Source organism: Hypanus sabinus, chromosome 4 (assembly GCF_030144855.1).
Source record: "Hypanus sabinus isolate sHypSab1 chromosome 4, sHypSab1.hap1, whole genome shotgun sequence".
Taxonomy (NCBI): Eukaryota; Metazoa; Chordata; class Chondrichthyes; order Myliobatiformes; family Dasyatidae; genus Hypanus; species Hypanus sabinus.
The window spans coordinates 133,658,040-133,673,987 of NC_082709.1; the positions used below are offsets into that span (position 1 = coordinate 133,658,040).

The following is a 15,948-nucleotide window of genomic DNA, read 5'->3' on the forward strand; positions in this document are numbered from 1 at the left end:
TTCTCATTTATTCCAGGAATAGAATTCTGGGTACAAGAAAGAGGCAGCACTGGACTGGCACATCACTTTATTAAGCCACTTACTTTATCCTTCTATCACCTTCAAAAGAAAGGAAGATTTGGTAGGTTACTTATTGGGTAGCCAAGCCGCTATTGTTTACTTGATGACCTCACTGAATTTGAATCTTACCACATTAGCTTGAAATTTAAAAGAAGCCAGTATCTGTTTAGAAAGTTAATATTCACACTACCGCAGCAGGTAATGTTCTAAAGAGAGGCAAAGGAGCATTTGTAGCAGAGAAGCAAGATCTTATTCACTCTGTTACAAAGACCTGGAGTTCATGACAATAAAAAGCTGTTAAGTACAGAAATTTACCAAAACAAAGTTGGCAGGTAGATGTTCCTTTAATCCTTTTAATGCTTTTTAGCATTAACACACAGTTTAAAAACAAGGTCAAATTAAGTATCCCTGGGAAATGCAACTCAAGACACCTAAGCACAAATGAATTCAACGTACAAAAGCTGTTAATAAAATTACCAAGTTCCAAGTTAAGCGTACCACAACAGGATAGCAAGATCCTATGCTGCCTCATGGTTTTGACCTTCAGCTACCCAAATGATTTATGCTAAAGCAGCATTCAAATAAGGGGAAGGCAGCCACAACTCCATTATAAAGGAAACTAGGATGAACAGAAGCTTTGAGGTGCTTTTAGTTTTGAAGGCTGTCAAATTCAGCTAGCTGTTTCTGAAAGTATGCAAATTTTGCAATCTAAGTGATATCTCGCAGATAGCATTAGATTGTTTGCCTCATGGTGTACAAAGCAGCTACAGCACCAGCAGAATGCCTGGTAAATACTAAGCAAATTGACAATACCTCCAAATGTTAATACCAAAGTAACCTGTTACATCTCACTCTATTTAGTCCCTTGAGTTAGGGTAACAATTGAATGTGGACTTCAGGAAGCGGAAGTCAGGAAAACATGCATCAGTCCTCAGTGAGGGATCAGCGGTGGAAAAGATGAGAAGCTTTAAATTCTTGGGCACAAACATTGCCAAAGGTTTATCCTGGGCTTTATTTTGTTAGGTGTATGAGATCTGTTATGTCTAAATACCCTTGCAAATTTCTGCAGATCTACATTCTGACCTGTTGTATCACAGCTTGGTATGGGCCTTACAATACACTGGATTGCAAGAGACTGCAGAGTTGCAGAATCAGCCAGCTCCATGACAGTCACAACTCTCCCCACCATTGAGGAGATCTTCGGGAAGTGGTGCCTCACAAAAGGTAGCATGTATCACTAAGGACCCACACGACATGGGATATGGGCTCTTGTCATTACTATTATTATTAGGAAGGAGGTATAGGAACCTGAAAACTCACACTCAGCAATTCAAGTTCAATTTCTCTCAATCATCAGATTTCTGAATCATTCATGAACCCATGAATTCTAGTGTGTTATTCCGTTTTGTTGCACTATTCATATTTCTAACTTATTGTAATTTTATGTCTTTGCATTGTACTGCTACTGGAACACGACAAATTTCGCATCAGTAATAATAAGATTATGATCAGTAACCCAATTCTACATATTGAATTTAGCACATTATCTTTTTGATAAGACAGGCCTAAGCACTTACCACCCTTTTACTGCAGAATTGGTTCTGACCTCACTTGTGAAGGGCCTGACTCTAAAGAATATACATAAGAAATTGGGTAAGGAATTAGACTCCTTGTTCCTATTCTGCCATTTGATAAGACAAGAGTTGATCTTCTACCTCAGTTCCACTTTCCTAGACCAATCTTATATTTTTAAGATCTAACAATTTCTATCTTGAATATTCTCAATTCCCCCTTGGGTAGAGAATTCCAAATATTCATTACCATCTATGCAAAGAAATGCTTTCTTGTCTGTCTCCTGATTGGTTCAAAACACCCCACAGGGGAAGTTCCAAGTTTATTTACTCATTGGCATGACAGTGGCTACATTTCATTAGGATTTAGAGATTTAGAATGTCTCCAAAAACACTTGAAAATTTCTATAGATGTGTTGTGGAGAGCATTCCAACTGATTGCATCACCAGCCGGTACTGGCGGTGGGGCGGGGGGGTGGGGGGAGCAACAGTATGGAATCAAAGTAAGCTGCAGAGAGGTGTAAATTCAGTCAGCTCCATTATGAGCACTAGCCTCTGTAGTATCCAGGTGCAATGCCACGAAAAGGCAGTGTGCATTATTAAGGACTCCCATCACCCAGGTCCTGCCTTGTTCTCATTGCTACCATCAGGAGGGAAGTACAGAAGCCTGAAAGTACACTCAATGATTCAGGAACAGTTTCTTCCCCTCTGCCATCTGATCTCGAAATGGACAGTGAACCCATGAACACTACCCCAGTACTTCTGTTATTTCTGTTTTAAAACTACTATTTAATACACATATATACACTTACTGTAACTCATTTATGTATTGCATTGTAATGTTGCCACAAAGTTAACAAATTTCACAACATATGCCAGTGATATTAAACCTCATTTTGATAGTCACAGACATACAATCCCAGACATGAAAATTAGCTTTTATATAGCAGCAACAGTATAGTACATAATAATCTACACATAACTAATGGGGAAACAGCATCTAAATATCAGTAGTAGGGAAAATCCTGGAATCTATCATTAATGAAGCGACAACAGGGCACTTGGAAAATAGCAGAGTCAAGATGAATTTATGGCACAAAGTTATGGCTGGCCAAATGCCTCAAATTTATCAATGGTGCCAACCAGTAAAATGGTTATGGTTAATATTGTATATATTTGGTCTTTCAGGAGGCTTCCAATTCAATTACCAAAATTTGTTCATTTACAAGAGTAATATATACTGTTGTAGATTGAGGAGAGGTTAACAGACCAATCACAAACCTGTCATTTTTGGGCGACACGAATGCCATTGAAAATGATGCGGATGTTGCAGATGTTTGCAATTTGTATCACTGATCTGTCTGAGGGCATCAACTCTAATATATCCAGGTTTACTGAGGACAAAATGTCAAATGACATTGCTGGCTACGAGGAGTATGTAGAGAAGATTCAGGTGCTTACTGGCAGGCTAAACAAATGAGCAAAGACATGCCCAATGGAATAAAATGAAAAATGTGAAGTCGTGCATTTTGGACAAAAAAGTGAAAAGCCTCAATTTTTTTTATTCTGAGAGTTTGAAAGCTGGTGGTATTCTGAGAGATCTTGCTTTACTTGGAGTTAATATGTCAATTTAGAAAACAATTAGTTTTCTATTTTTTATTGCAAGAGAATTTAAATAAAGAATGGATATGCTGTATTCTACTTGAAGAACAGTGCTATGCTGAGTCTCAATCTGAAATATTGGCCATCCCTTCACCTCCACACATGCTGTCGAGCCGCTGAGTTTGTCCAGCAGTCTGTTTGTTGTTCCAGATTCTTTTATATCTTTTATGCTTTTAAGCATCGTTAACTTCATTCAGGATTTCAGTTTGCATTATCAAGCAACTTCAATTGATTTTCATTTTCCATAATTGAGAACTCCCCCATGACCAACTCCCCACTAATGCCTCCCCAGTCATCAGAGTCCCAGTGTCCTAATGGTCCATTAATACCTATAATGGCAAATAAATTTTCCTACTTGAAATACATTGCCGGCAAGCAGGCAGCAACATTTTCATGATAAGGGACACCAATGTAAAGCAGTCATCTTGTAGTTTTTCTTAATAAGTGAAGCATATGCAAGCAATGGGGGCTTGAAGGGATCCCAAAGTGGAATTTTTCTGCCCCAAAGGATAATGAAATCTGAAACACGCAGAGATGGCGATGGAGGCAATAACTCTCATAGCAGTTGAGGGGTATAGAATGTTGACCAGATACGATTGAATGAGATTAAGTAAGCTGGGTATATGATGGTCAGCATGGGTAAAGTGGGTAGCGGGTTGAAAGGTCTGTTTCTCTGCCATGTGCCTCTATAGTTCTCTAATAACTGGGCACTTGAGAAAATCCAGTTTCCCCCCTTGCTCTGAATTGTAGCACCATTCAACATTCTTTTCATGTAATTGATCCTAAAGAACAAAATGCACTTAAATTAAAAAAAGCCAGTTACATAAGTACTGTTTACTTTCACCTTGAAAAATATAAATCCTCAAGTTGCCCTTCGGATGTAGTTCTTTGCCTCAAGTATTTGCAGAAAGGCCCAAGACAGGCACTTAAGTAAAAGGGAGCAACTAGAACGAACTTCCAAAAAAACTCAACAAAAGCTGTATCCATTTTCACTTTCTTTTCCAAGCACTGCACAGAATTTATAATTACCAGTTCTTTGCTTCTATTGTAAGTTTAATAGACTAAAGAGCTATCACAGCCACATTTATTTTAAAAGCACCAGCCCTGGAGTGTCTACTAGAGGGCCAAATGATTAACACAAATGCTTTGTCAGAATGAAGATGTAACAAGCACCGCCCAGCCAAAGGATGAATTGAAATCAGTGGGTTATCTTTCAGATTAACCAGGGCATTTAGTGAGGAAAAATTCATGAAAGTGTAATTCTTAGCTTTCATGAATCCACACAGTAGGCAGCCTGCCAACTGTCAAGCTGGTGAAATTTTCCTGCTTCACAAAACATCTCCTATTCATTTCTCAGTTTAGATAAGTTAATGTTTCTCTTGCACAAGCTTATTTGCAATGCATACTCCCTCTTACCAGTAGAATAAGGCATTGTTTATACATCAATGTTAACTTTTTTTTATACAGCACAAAATATAGTTTCTATGGAATTGCATCCCATTTTTATTTAACTAAATGCATTCCGTTTTTCTTAACGCAAATAACATCATTCAGGCTTAATTCAGCAGTGTTAGAAAAAATAAAGCTCCTTTAAAGAAAAGCCAGAGTTCATTTCCATTAGAGGAACAATTGACAAGACTTTGTTCTACATGTGATTTCATGTACTTACACTGTAATATCTTTTGATATGCCGCCTGCTGTCCAAAGTTAACTTGTTACATATTTGCACTTGATACTGAAAAGGCGATGCCTCACAGTTAACATTACTGCAGTGGAGTAAACTGGGTTGTATCTGTTGCCCCTGTTACAGAACAGAAGAGGCACATATGAAATACAACTCAAAATACTTTAATGATAAGAAACTTCACTATTTTTCTGAATAACCAAGATTCAGTAAAAAGAACATTTTCCACTCAGCCCAGTCTATACACAAATTCTACATTTGAAGTTGCACAAGAATAGTGATATATTCACTTTACAGTCAGCCCACCTGCAAATTCTCAAAGTTAGTATAATTAACTCTCTATCTTGTTTACTGCTGTAATGAAGGGAAGTCAAGGATTCTGCTCACTAACATTGCTCTGTGCCAAGCTCCACTCCTTACTTTCCTCAAGCAGATTGTTTTGACTAAAAAAATCCAAACCAACTGCTCTTCCTCTGGATCAACTTAAAATAATTACTTTTAATTTAGATAAGGGTGCCTTTGCTTTCCATCCAAAGACTAAGATGTCCAATCTCATAATTCATTGTGTGTTGTAAACCTTGAGAAAAAAACTAGGATGATTAAATATTTTCCAATGATTTTAGATTTTGATTCAAGGGCACACAAATATCTGGCATCAGTTTGGGATGGAGATACATTCCTCTACGTTTGATGACAGAGTAGGATAATGATGTACAGAAGGTCAAGGAGTCTTTTTTTTAAACTTGGGGGGGGGATGTTTGGGAGAAGGGAAGGGAAATAAAGATTTAATATTAATAAAAACAATATTATATTTTAACTTTTTCTTGCACAGAAATGTCAACTATTTGGAATGTCAACTGGTAAGTCCCATCTTACTCATTTTCAATGAAGATAAATATTTGCATCAGAAGATGGATGTAATTTGAACAACACCATTTTCTAAATCTCCACTCCCAAGAATAATGAGATTCAATTTTCCTTTTTTTTTAAAAAATGGGCTACAAACCAATAACCAAGGAAAAGCAAGAAGCTGATACTTCTTTTCAAAGACAGGATTCTGCAGATGGTAGAAATCCAAAGCAACACACACAAAATATGCTGGCTGGTGGTAAGAATCTATCTCCTGTGGTCCACTCTTCTTTTCGATTAGATTCCTTTCTCTCCAGACTTATACTGATCCTACCCACCTGGCTTCAGCTATCTCCTCCCCCCACCCCCCCCCCCGACACTTTCTACTCTGGCGTCTTACCCTTTCCTTTCCAATCCGAAAGAAGGGTCTTGGTCCAAAATGTCGACTGTTTATTCATTTTCATTGATGGTGGGGGACCTGCTGAGTTCCGTCAGCATTGTGTGTGTTGCAAAGGATCAAAGGATATCTGAGTGAGTACTTTCACAGCAAAATAGTTGTCCTTTTAGGTATTTTTTTTGTGATCAAACATTTCTACAACATGGAAACATGGATAGCTGAGGGACTAAAAATTATCTCTGTTGCCAGCACAACATAATTAGAACTATTGCACTACTGTGGAGATCAACTCTCTACCTGCCCATATTCCTCATTAACAGCAATCCAGACTGATGTTCTCAATCTTATTCAAGCACTCATGCCAACTGGCCTACATTAATTTCACAGAGGAAGCAATGATTTAGTTTTCATTGTCTGAGAAGATGGCAAAGCAAACATCTATTGCCCGTTGTGCTGTCAGTGTAATTAATTACAGTCACAGAGAGACAACCTGGAAACTGCCCCTCCTGGTCCACCTAGTAAACACAGACCATCAACCACTCATTTATCTGACATTAATCCCACTTTCTTTTTTAATTCACTCCAAGCTCTGAACTATCTCCAGATTCTACCAGTCACCTAAACAATTGAAGGAAATTAAAGTGGCCAATTGACAACCAACCCACACATCTTTGGAGTGTGGGAGGAAGCCCATGTGGCTACAGAAAGAAGATACAAAGTCCTCGCTGGTTGCACCCGAGTTGATGACTGAAGCCTGGTCACTGGCTCTGTGAGATAGTGGCTCTATGCGCTGTACAACTGTCCTGTCCTACTTTTCTTCAATTTACAGTACCCCGCAACACTGCTGAGTTGAAAGTTTCAGGATTTAGATCCCACAATAATGAAAAAAACACCTATAAATTCCAAATGAAGATGGTGTGCGATATGGAGGTGGTGTTCCATGCTCATTCTTCCAGTTGGGTTGAGGAGACTCTGACAGATGAACCTAGGCAAGTGAATGTGGAAGCTGGACTCTGTTTTAGAGTGGTAGCTAGCATCCCAAATCAGTAGATTGCTTGATGATCAAGCCTGAGACTATCTTTTATGGCCTCTATGTTTCAGCTGCACTGCTGGGCTATGTAATTTTTTCTATTTAACCAAGGGGAACAGGACATGCTTTGTCAATATATATTCTGATACTTACACTGCCATCAAACACATTGTCGTAAATGTTTTCTGTTCCACAGTCTGGACATATGAACTTGAACCTCTCTGCATCACGGTATTTTTCTTCATCGGTCAGTTGAACCGGGCCACCCAGCAGCACATCATTTTCTTCATCTTGAAGACAGATATGGTTCACTCTGAACTGGGATGGATCCAAGCCTTTATGGTAGGGAGAGATGAAAAGAAAAATGAGGAATTGAGCTGATCCAGTTAATTTCACTTACCCATAACCAGACACAGTTTTACAGCAGGTGCTTTGAAACAGAAAGGCATTTGGTCTGACCAACTGCTTATCAAGAATAATTAAGTTAATTTTATTTACTCTCATTTGAACAGAACTTTGGTGAACATTTCCATTAACTGTCCATAACTTCACAGCATGTGATATTATAGAAGCCCAAACATACTGCAAACTTCTGATCTGTCAGTCGGAAATGCAGTAAAGATTCACAGATTTAATACTGACAGGGTACTGCAGATTTTTGATTAAACCAAAGCTCTTCAGTACATTCAAAGCATTGAAGAAGATCCCATGGCGATGATCAAGAAATTCTTTTAATTTATGGTCTGGTTGACATCTCACCACCATCCACCACAACTGCCACTAAACTCCCTGATCAATTCCAATAAGAACAAAATCAACTGATCATTCAACTCATCACTGTTTGTGGAGTATTGTTATCTGCCGTAAGACATGCTATTGTAGAATATATTTAAAACCTTCTCCACTTTCCTGGTCCTTGAGTGGAATGATGTAAACTCTTATACAATAAAAGTTTAAGAAAGAACGACAAATAAGTAACTGATACGAACTTACATAATCAGCATCTTTACCTCTGCCACCTGATTCCTAAATGGATATTGAACCCCTGAACTCTACCTCACTTTTTAAATATATTATTTTTGTTTTTGCACAATTTTAATCTATTAAATATACACATACTGTTATTTATTTATTTATTTATTTACTTTTATATTATGTACTTCATTGATCTGCTGCTGCTGAGTTAACAAATTTCATGACACATACCGGTGATAACAAACCTGATTTTGATTCAAATGACCTCACAAGCTAATGAAGTCCTTACTGTAGACACTGTGATATCAATGGAGGTGCTTCAGCCACAGATCACAAAGGAAGGCCCACAAATAGCTGCAGCAATAATCTGAAAATTATTTTTTTTACACCCAGCAAAGATGCTCTCACTCAGACAAGGATGACATACTGTTATCTAAGTTCAACAGATTATGTTCCTGCAAGAATAATCTTATTATGTTTTGAGTCTCAGGGAAATAAATTTGATAAAATGTATTTATTGACATACAGCATGGAATAAGCCCTTTTGCCCTATTCAAGCCGTGCCACCCAGCAATGCCTGATTTAACCCGAGCCTAATCAAGGGACCATTTACAATGACCAATTAACCTACTAACAGGTATGTTTTTGTACTGTTGGAGGAAACCAGAGCACTTGGAGAAAAAACACACATTCGCCGGTGAGGAACATACAGACTCCTCACAGATAATGTTGGAATTCAACTCCCAACCCCAACACCCTGAGTGGTAACAGTGTCACACTAATCGCTACACTTCTCTGGTGCCCAGTGAAAACGAGCTGGACACAGGCAGATGAACCTGTGGCACTTAAATCCACTCCCACAAAATGACTGCTGCCACTGAAAATGACATATATCCTGGGTTCTCAATCTATCTTGTCACAAGGAGATAATCCCTCTCTTAGAATAACTAATTTCATAATCCATACCTAGGCACAGATGGTAAAGTGGATTGCACTTATTGGATTTGGTTTTTCTATCTTTCAAACACACCTACCTTGTTTAAGTGTTTTGCTAGTTTGCTGCATCAATTGTTTCAGTGATCTCAGACTGCTTGCCTACTTTTAGAAAGACTACACTGCAACTTCCAAACTCCTGTAATCAGTCCATGCCACAAGATCCCTGATTCGCTCATACTTCAGGTAAACAGAGTTGCTGTCTCATGCAATGCAATGATACTCATGCTCCTCATTTACAAAGACAGGTGTGTAAAAAGTACCCGAAAGATCATTGGAGACCTGAGTCATCCCAATCACAAACTGTTCCAGCTGCTACCATATGGGAAACAGTACCACAGCATAAAAGCCAGGACCAACAGGCTTCGGGACAGCTTCTTCCACCAGGCCATCAGACTGATTCAATTCATGCCAATACAATTGTATTTCTATGTTATATTGACTGTCCTGTTGTACATTCTATTTATTTTAAATTACTATAAATTGCACATTGCACATTTAGATGGAGACATAACAAAGATTTTTACTCCTCATGTATATGAAGGATGTAAGTAATAAAGTCCATTCAGTTCAATCCTTTTCATCATGTTCTTTCATGACGTACAAAGTTGCAATTTACCCAAGAGAAGAAAATGCTTGCAAATTCAACATCCTAACTTAATCATGAAAATCAGCCATCAACACTTCCTGCTGCTGTGAGAAAACAGCATAGTCAATAATGTCTCCAGCCCGATCATTCTCTCTCCTCTCCCTTGCCCTTGAACAAAAGATACTAAAGTTTCAGGCACTACCAAACTCAAAGGCAGCTTCTATTTTGCTGTTAGAATCAGAATCTGTTTTTGTATCACTTATTATCAATGTTGTGAAATTTGTCATATGTGGCAGAAGTACAATGCAAGACTATGTTACCAAAGACAAATGATGAGGTAGTATTCATGAGTTTCATGCGGTTCAGAAATCTGCTGGTGGAGAGGAAGAAAGGGAAGACTAATACAGACCACTTATACAATAAAGATGAACAAAGTGAACTCTTAATTTCTGAATCTACCTTGTTATGGCACTTGTAATTTAGTTATCAAGCTGCAACTGCATTTACTCTGTAACCAACACAATATTCAGCATTTGGTTTTGTTTCCATTCAGAACTACCTCAATACACTTATGTAAGGATTAAACTGTCCGGACACTATGTAAGCAAAAGATTTTACTATCTCAGTGTGTGTGCCAACCATAACACCAATTAGCAATTATTAATAAAAATGCATAACACTTACTGAGCATCTAATCACATTGCATTCTTTTTGCCAATATATTAAAAAAACGTTGAGTGGCCGATCCAAAATGCAGCGATACATGAAATCCAATTGACATTCTGCACTCCGTAACATAAATTTTGTTGTTTTCTTCACTGAATTATCATTACTTCTGGAACTACCGAATCTCAATTCACGTAATAATCTCTTAGCAAGAAAATTAATTATTCCAATACAGATCCTGGGTGAAAGGGAACTGTGTGCAAACAACCCTGATTGATACAGTTCTTAAAATGTGATTTAAGGTTGTTGTGTGGACTGATAATAAAGGGTTTTAATGATAGCTCTGATAGCCTGAACTAAACTATGGAAGAAAAAAAACCTCACGCAACACCAAAACATGAAATTCCACAGAAAAATAAATTTGACTTTTCTTCAAAACTGCTTAAAATCATTAGAAAATATTAATAGCAGTGATGGGGAGAATAATAATGCATAGGCAAACTACCACACATCACCAAATGCTTTTACCATCAGTCATCCTTTTCTGCCATAGCATACAATTCAACAATGCCATAATTACCCAAAAATCAAGCTTCAAGGCTTTTATTTGGGAAACAAATCATTTGAAATGAGGTGCCTTGTTTGTGGTGCAAAATCCTGAACTTTCTTTCAACAGCTAACAAAATAAAGGCCACATGAGTTGCAAATAATTTCAAAGCTGCCTCATTTAATAGCGTATGAAACAAAGAGAACTCTGTACAGTTGTGCTTTATTTAATTAACACCCTGTAGATTTATTCAAAGTACATCTCTTAAAGTATGCTTCCCCTTTAAATTTTCACTGTGATTTACAGCAATCTGCAAAGTTGATTCACTCCCAGTAACAAAACATTAAGAAAACCCTTGTGAGACTAAAACTATTGAAAGGTAGAAACACATTCAAGTGGCAAATTTCTATCCGGAAAATTAATGAAAAGTTAAATAAATCTTTTGCATCAGAGAAGCAATTTGACTACAATTGTTCTGAAAACATTCCGGGAACCATCATTTGCAACAAAGTCGGACTGTTTGGGCCTAAACGAAAGAGTGTCGACTTCAGATGCTGCCATCTAGAGACCAGCATTAAACAGAAAGAAAACAGTTGCTGCACAGAGATGATCAGGATTAGTTCATCACTCAAGATTCAAATCCTTGAAGCTCAATAACCTTTCTTTAATCCAGTAAGTCAAATCCAAGTTCTGTCTCCCTCTAGACCTGTGAACATTCATACAAGGGGTGATTGATAAGTTTGTGGCCTAAGGTAGAAGGAATCAGTTTCAGAAAACCTAACACATTTATTTTTCAACATAGTCCCCTCCTACAATTTACACATTTAATTCAGCTGTCGTGGAGCATACGGATCTTGGACCTCCAGAAAGCGTCCACAGATGGGTGATTGATAAGTTTATGGCCTAAGGTAGAAAGAGATGAGTTATACAGCTCTCATTACATGCACGAGTGATTATGCAGAAAACTTGAAGTTAACAACTCACCTCCTTCTACCTTAGGCCACAAACTTATCAATCACCCATCTGCGGACACTTTCTGGAGGTCCAAGATCCGTATGCTCCACGACCGCTGGACTAAGTGTGTAAATGTAGGAGGGGACTATGTTGAAAAATAAATGTGCTAGGTTTTCTAAAATAGACTCCTTCTACCTTAGGCCACGAACTTATCAATCACCCCTCGTATATTTCATTACGCTGACACAAATGTAACAGGTAGCCCATACAGCCACAACATTCACCTTCTGCAGCAGAAGGAGGCATGAGAGATCTTGGATGTGGGGTCAAGATGGATATCATGGCAAATAAGTAATTTCCTGTAGGAACAGGAAAGAAATGGACCACCTTTAAACTGCCTCGCATTTTATGTTGGGTAGGGTAATAGACCACATGAAGAAAATTGGTTATGCTACAAGACCACATTCAAGTTTAAAACCATGCACATGTATACAGCTAAACGAAACATCGTTCCTCTGAGACCCAAGGTGCAAAACACAGTATATACAGTCAGACACTGCACATGTAGTTATAATAGCAAATAATGTCAACAAAATAATATTAGTACAAGTCCCCGAGTGGCATGGTCTGTAGATAGATGGTGCATGGGATGCTGTCCTGAAGCCAAGTTTCTGCAAAAACAAGCATACAGCAGTTCCTCATCTCAGCGGCAGTCAAGGACAATCCAAGATCGTCTCCCAGGGAGCGAACTCTGGAGAGCAGCGCTAATGGAAGAAGCTGGACCACAGGGGCCAGCTCCCAATCTACTGCAGAGTTCAGCACGCTCACTGCACCTCAGTTCTCTCCCATACTGTCCCTCGTACCTCTTCCCCTGGGTGGTTGTAACAGGCAATGGTGTGGCATGACGCACAACAACCCAAGGCTACCAAAATCCTCTGTCGTTGATCTTGCCAATGAACTACAGAACGAGACTTAAAAGTATTCCTTATTACTAACATTCAGCAGGGTCTTGCGATCACAAGACAAACATTTAAGACAAACATTTGCACCATTTGTTGAATCCAGAGAGGCCATTATGACTAACCCTGCTGCCATCTTACCATTACCAGAGAACATTACGTCTTAATGTGTCCGTTCATTAAGAATGGCATGGGTTTGAATCTTTGCAAGCTTTGCATTGCATCTGACAGTGGAAGGAATACAAAGGCATGAAAAATGACAATTGACAGCAAACGCATCTCTCCAAGTGCATCATGAATGAGCATTATAATATCAACAGGCACTACAGAAAAGGACTGTAAAGAGGGAAGAAGACTGAAATTGCAGTTTCTGCCAAAAATACAGCATTTAAGGTCAAAAGAGAAGTATAACCTTTTTAATCTGATGCTGTCAATTGCTCTTTGGGACAAGCTATATTCAGTTATGAACCAAGGTCCATCTTTGTTAAGATCAACATTTTATTTGTAGTTAGTTACACATTTCCTCATCACTATTCCTCGATGCTGCAAATATCATCTCCCTAACAGCATGATAGCAAAGGAAATACAAACATGTTATTTAAGATCCATTTTGCAGCAATTGTAAACTTGCATATATACAGGCAAAAGCCAATAAACCCCTTTTGCAAGATAAGAACAATCTAAAAATGGTACTTGTCAAAGAAATTGCCTTGTCAGCTGAAAAGCACCCTTGTTGAACTTAGAGCACCACTGGAACATAGAAGCTGATTTCATTAAGGAGAAGTCAGTCAATAAATTAAAAGTTTCTTTTTCTTAATTTTCCTGTCACAAGAATGGAGAAGGGAGGGTGGAACTAAACAAATATGGTAACCGTGATATTCTACTCATCACTTACAGATTATTATTTATTTTGTGTGAAATGACTGGCAGATTAAAGCTCGAACAACACAGCAAGGGAACAGGCCATTTAACATCCTATGTCTATGCTAATCTGATCCAGGTGACCCATTTACCTTCAGATCTTTCAGCTTTCCAAGCAACTTCTCCTTAGTAACAGCAACTACACTCACTTCTGTCCCTTGACACTTAATTTCTGGCATACTGCTAGTATCTTCCACAGTGAAGACTGATGTAAAATACTTAATAACTTTGCCCGACATCTTTGTTCCCCATTACTACCTCTCCAACGTAATTTTCCACTGGTCCAATATCCACTCTTGCCTCTCTTTTGCTCTTTATATATCTGAAATAAATGCTTGGTATCCGCTTTTATATTATTGGCTAGCTTACCTTCATATTTCATCCTTTCACTCTTAATGGTTTTTTTAGTTGCCTTCTGTTGGTTTTTAAAAGCTTCCCACTAATTTTTGCTATGTTATACACCCTCTCTTTTCCTTTTGTGCTGATTTCAGTTCCCTTGACAATTGCATCATTCTCCCTTTAGTATACTTCATCTTTGAGATGTATCTATCTTGTGTCTTCCAAATTACCCCTAGAAACTCCAGCCATTGCTGTTCTGCAATTATCCCTGCTAGTGACCCCTTCCAATCAAGCTTTGGCCAGCCCATCTCTTGTGGCTCTGTAACTTCCTTTATTCCACTTCAATATTGATACATCCGACTTTATCTTCTCCCTCTCAAACTGCAGGTTTAATTCTATCATATTATGATTACTGCCTCCTCAAAGTTCTTTTACCTTAAGCTCCCTAATCAAATCTGATTCACTGCACTGCACCCAATCCAGAATTGCCTTTCTCCTAATGGGCTCAACTAAAAGCTACTTTAAAAAGCCATGTGTACTTTGATAATATATTTTGAACTTTGTACAATTTTTGTCCCCTTATTTAAGTTAGGATGGGCTATCATTGGAATCAGCCCAGAAGAGATGCACCAGCTTAATTGCTGGCGTAAAAAGGTTATCCCATCATGAATGGCTAATAAGGTTACACTTGTGTTTAGGTTCATAAGATTTAACTTATTAGAAATATCCCAGATTCAAAGGAGGCATGGCAAATCAAATGTTGAGATGATTCCATCTGCAGGAGAGCCTTGAGTGAGAGTTAAGTTCATTTTATGTCACTACCTCAGCAAGTAGAGGTGTGCTAATCCAAACGTATAAACAGGAAGCAAGGTTGATCAGTGGAAAGTGCAGTTTACCCTTCAGCCTGGTTGACCTGCCCCAGGCCACAACTCTGCTTCAATGTTGATTCCATATAGCCTCATGGTCTCACTTATACACAATTCAAACAACTTTTATGCAACATAATATTAATAAGTTTGGATGACACAAAAGCAACAGAGGTACTTGGATCTTAGGGGAGTGCTGAAATATTTGCCTACAAAACAAGGGACAAATTCATAGACACAGGAGGAGAATTTTAAAACGGTGCCAATAAAGACTTGCTAGCATTTGAGGACGATTCAATGTGGCAAAACTGAAGTGAAACAGAGTCGAGGGGGCAGGACCCGCAGCCAGGTTGAGAGCAAGGAAGGACCCAAGGTTTGAATGATTTAAGTGCTAGGCTGAATTGAAGCAGCAGGCGTTGGCCTGAAAGAGTATCAAAATGGCAGAGCCTGGGTCCAAGAGTGAGAAACATCCCAAGGTTTGGACAATTTAAGTGTTGGAACAGATTGAAAAAATCAGGATGCTGGGACCCGAGGCAAGTTCCGGGCTGCTTCAGCTCACTGCTCTGCAAGCTTCTCTGGACTCTGCACTGAACTGAGGCCAGCTGAAGTGATGACTGGCTTTGTGGCTGTGAACTAACTTCCATGAACTTCAGTTATGAATGTTAGTTGCTTACTTTTATTGTTTGCACAATGTTTTTCATTTACTGCTCATTGGGTTTTTAATTGTCTGGGTTCTATCAAGTTTCTTTATTTCATGGCTGCCGACAAGGAGACAAATCTCAAGGCTGCGTATAGTGTAGATATTTTGATAATAAATGTACTTTGTTTTGTACTTTGAATGAGAGACCAGGGCCTCCCACAGTTTAGGACATGGACAGTAAAGTTT

At 38.5% G+C, this 15,948-nt stretch overlaps 1 protein-coding gene across 2 annotated transcripts in view; it reads right to left on the bottom strand.

Moving 5' to 3' along the window:
• Positions 1 to 15,948, bottom strand: part of pola1 (polymerase (DNA directed), alpha 1) — a 291,471-nt gene that overhangs the window by 119,578 nt on the left and 155,945 nt on the right. For both annotated transcript variants that reach the window (XM_059966177.1, XM_059966176.1), the window contains exons 33-34: positions 7,407 to 7,588; positions 4,963 to 5,094 (exon numbers count right to left, since the gene is read on the bottom strand). In XM_059966177.1, the coding sequence (XP_059822160.1) occupies positions 4,963 to 5,094; positions 7,407 to 7,588 (314 nt within the window). The remainder of the gene's footprint in view (positions 1 to 4,962; positions 5,095 to 7,406; positions 7,589 to 15,948) is intronic.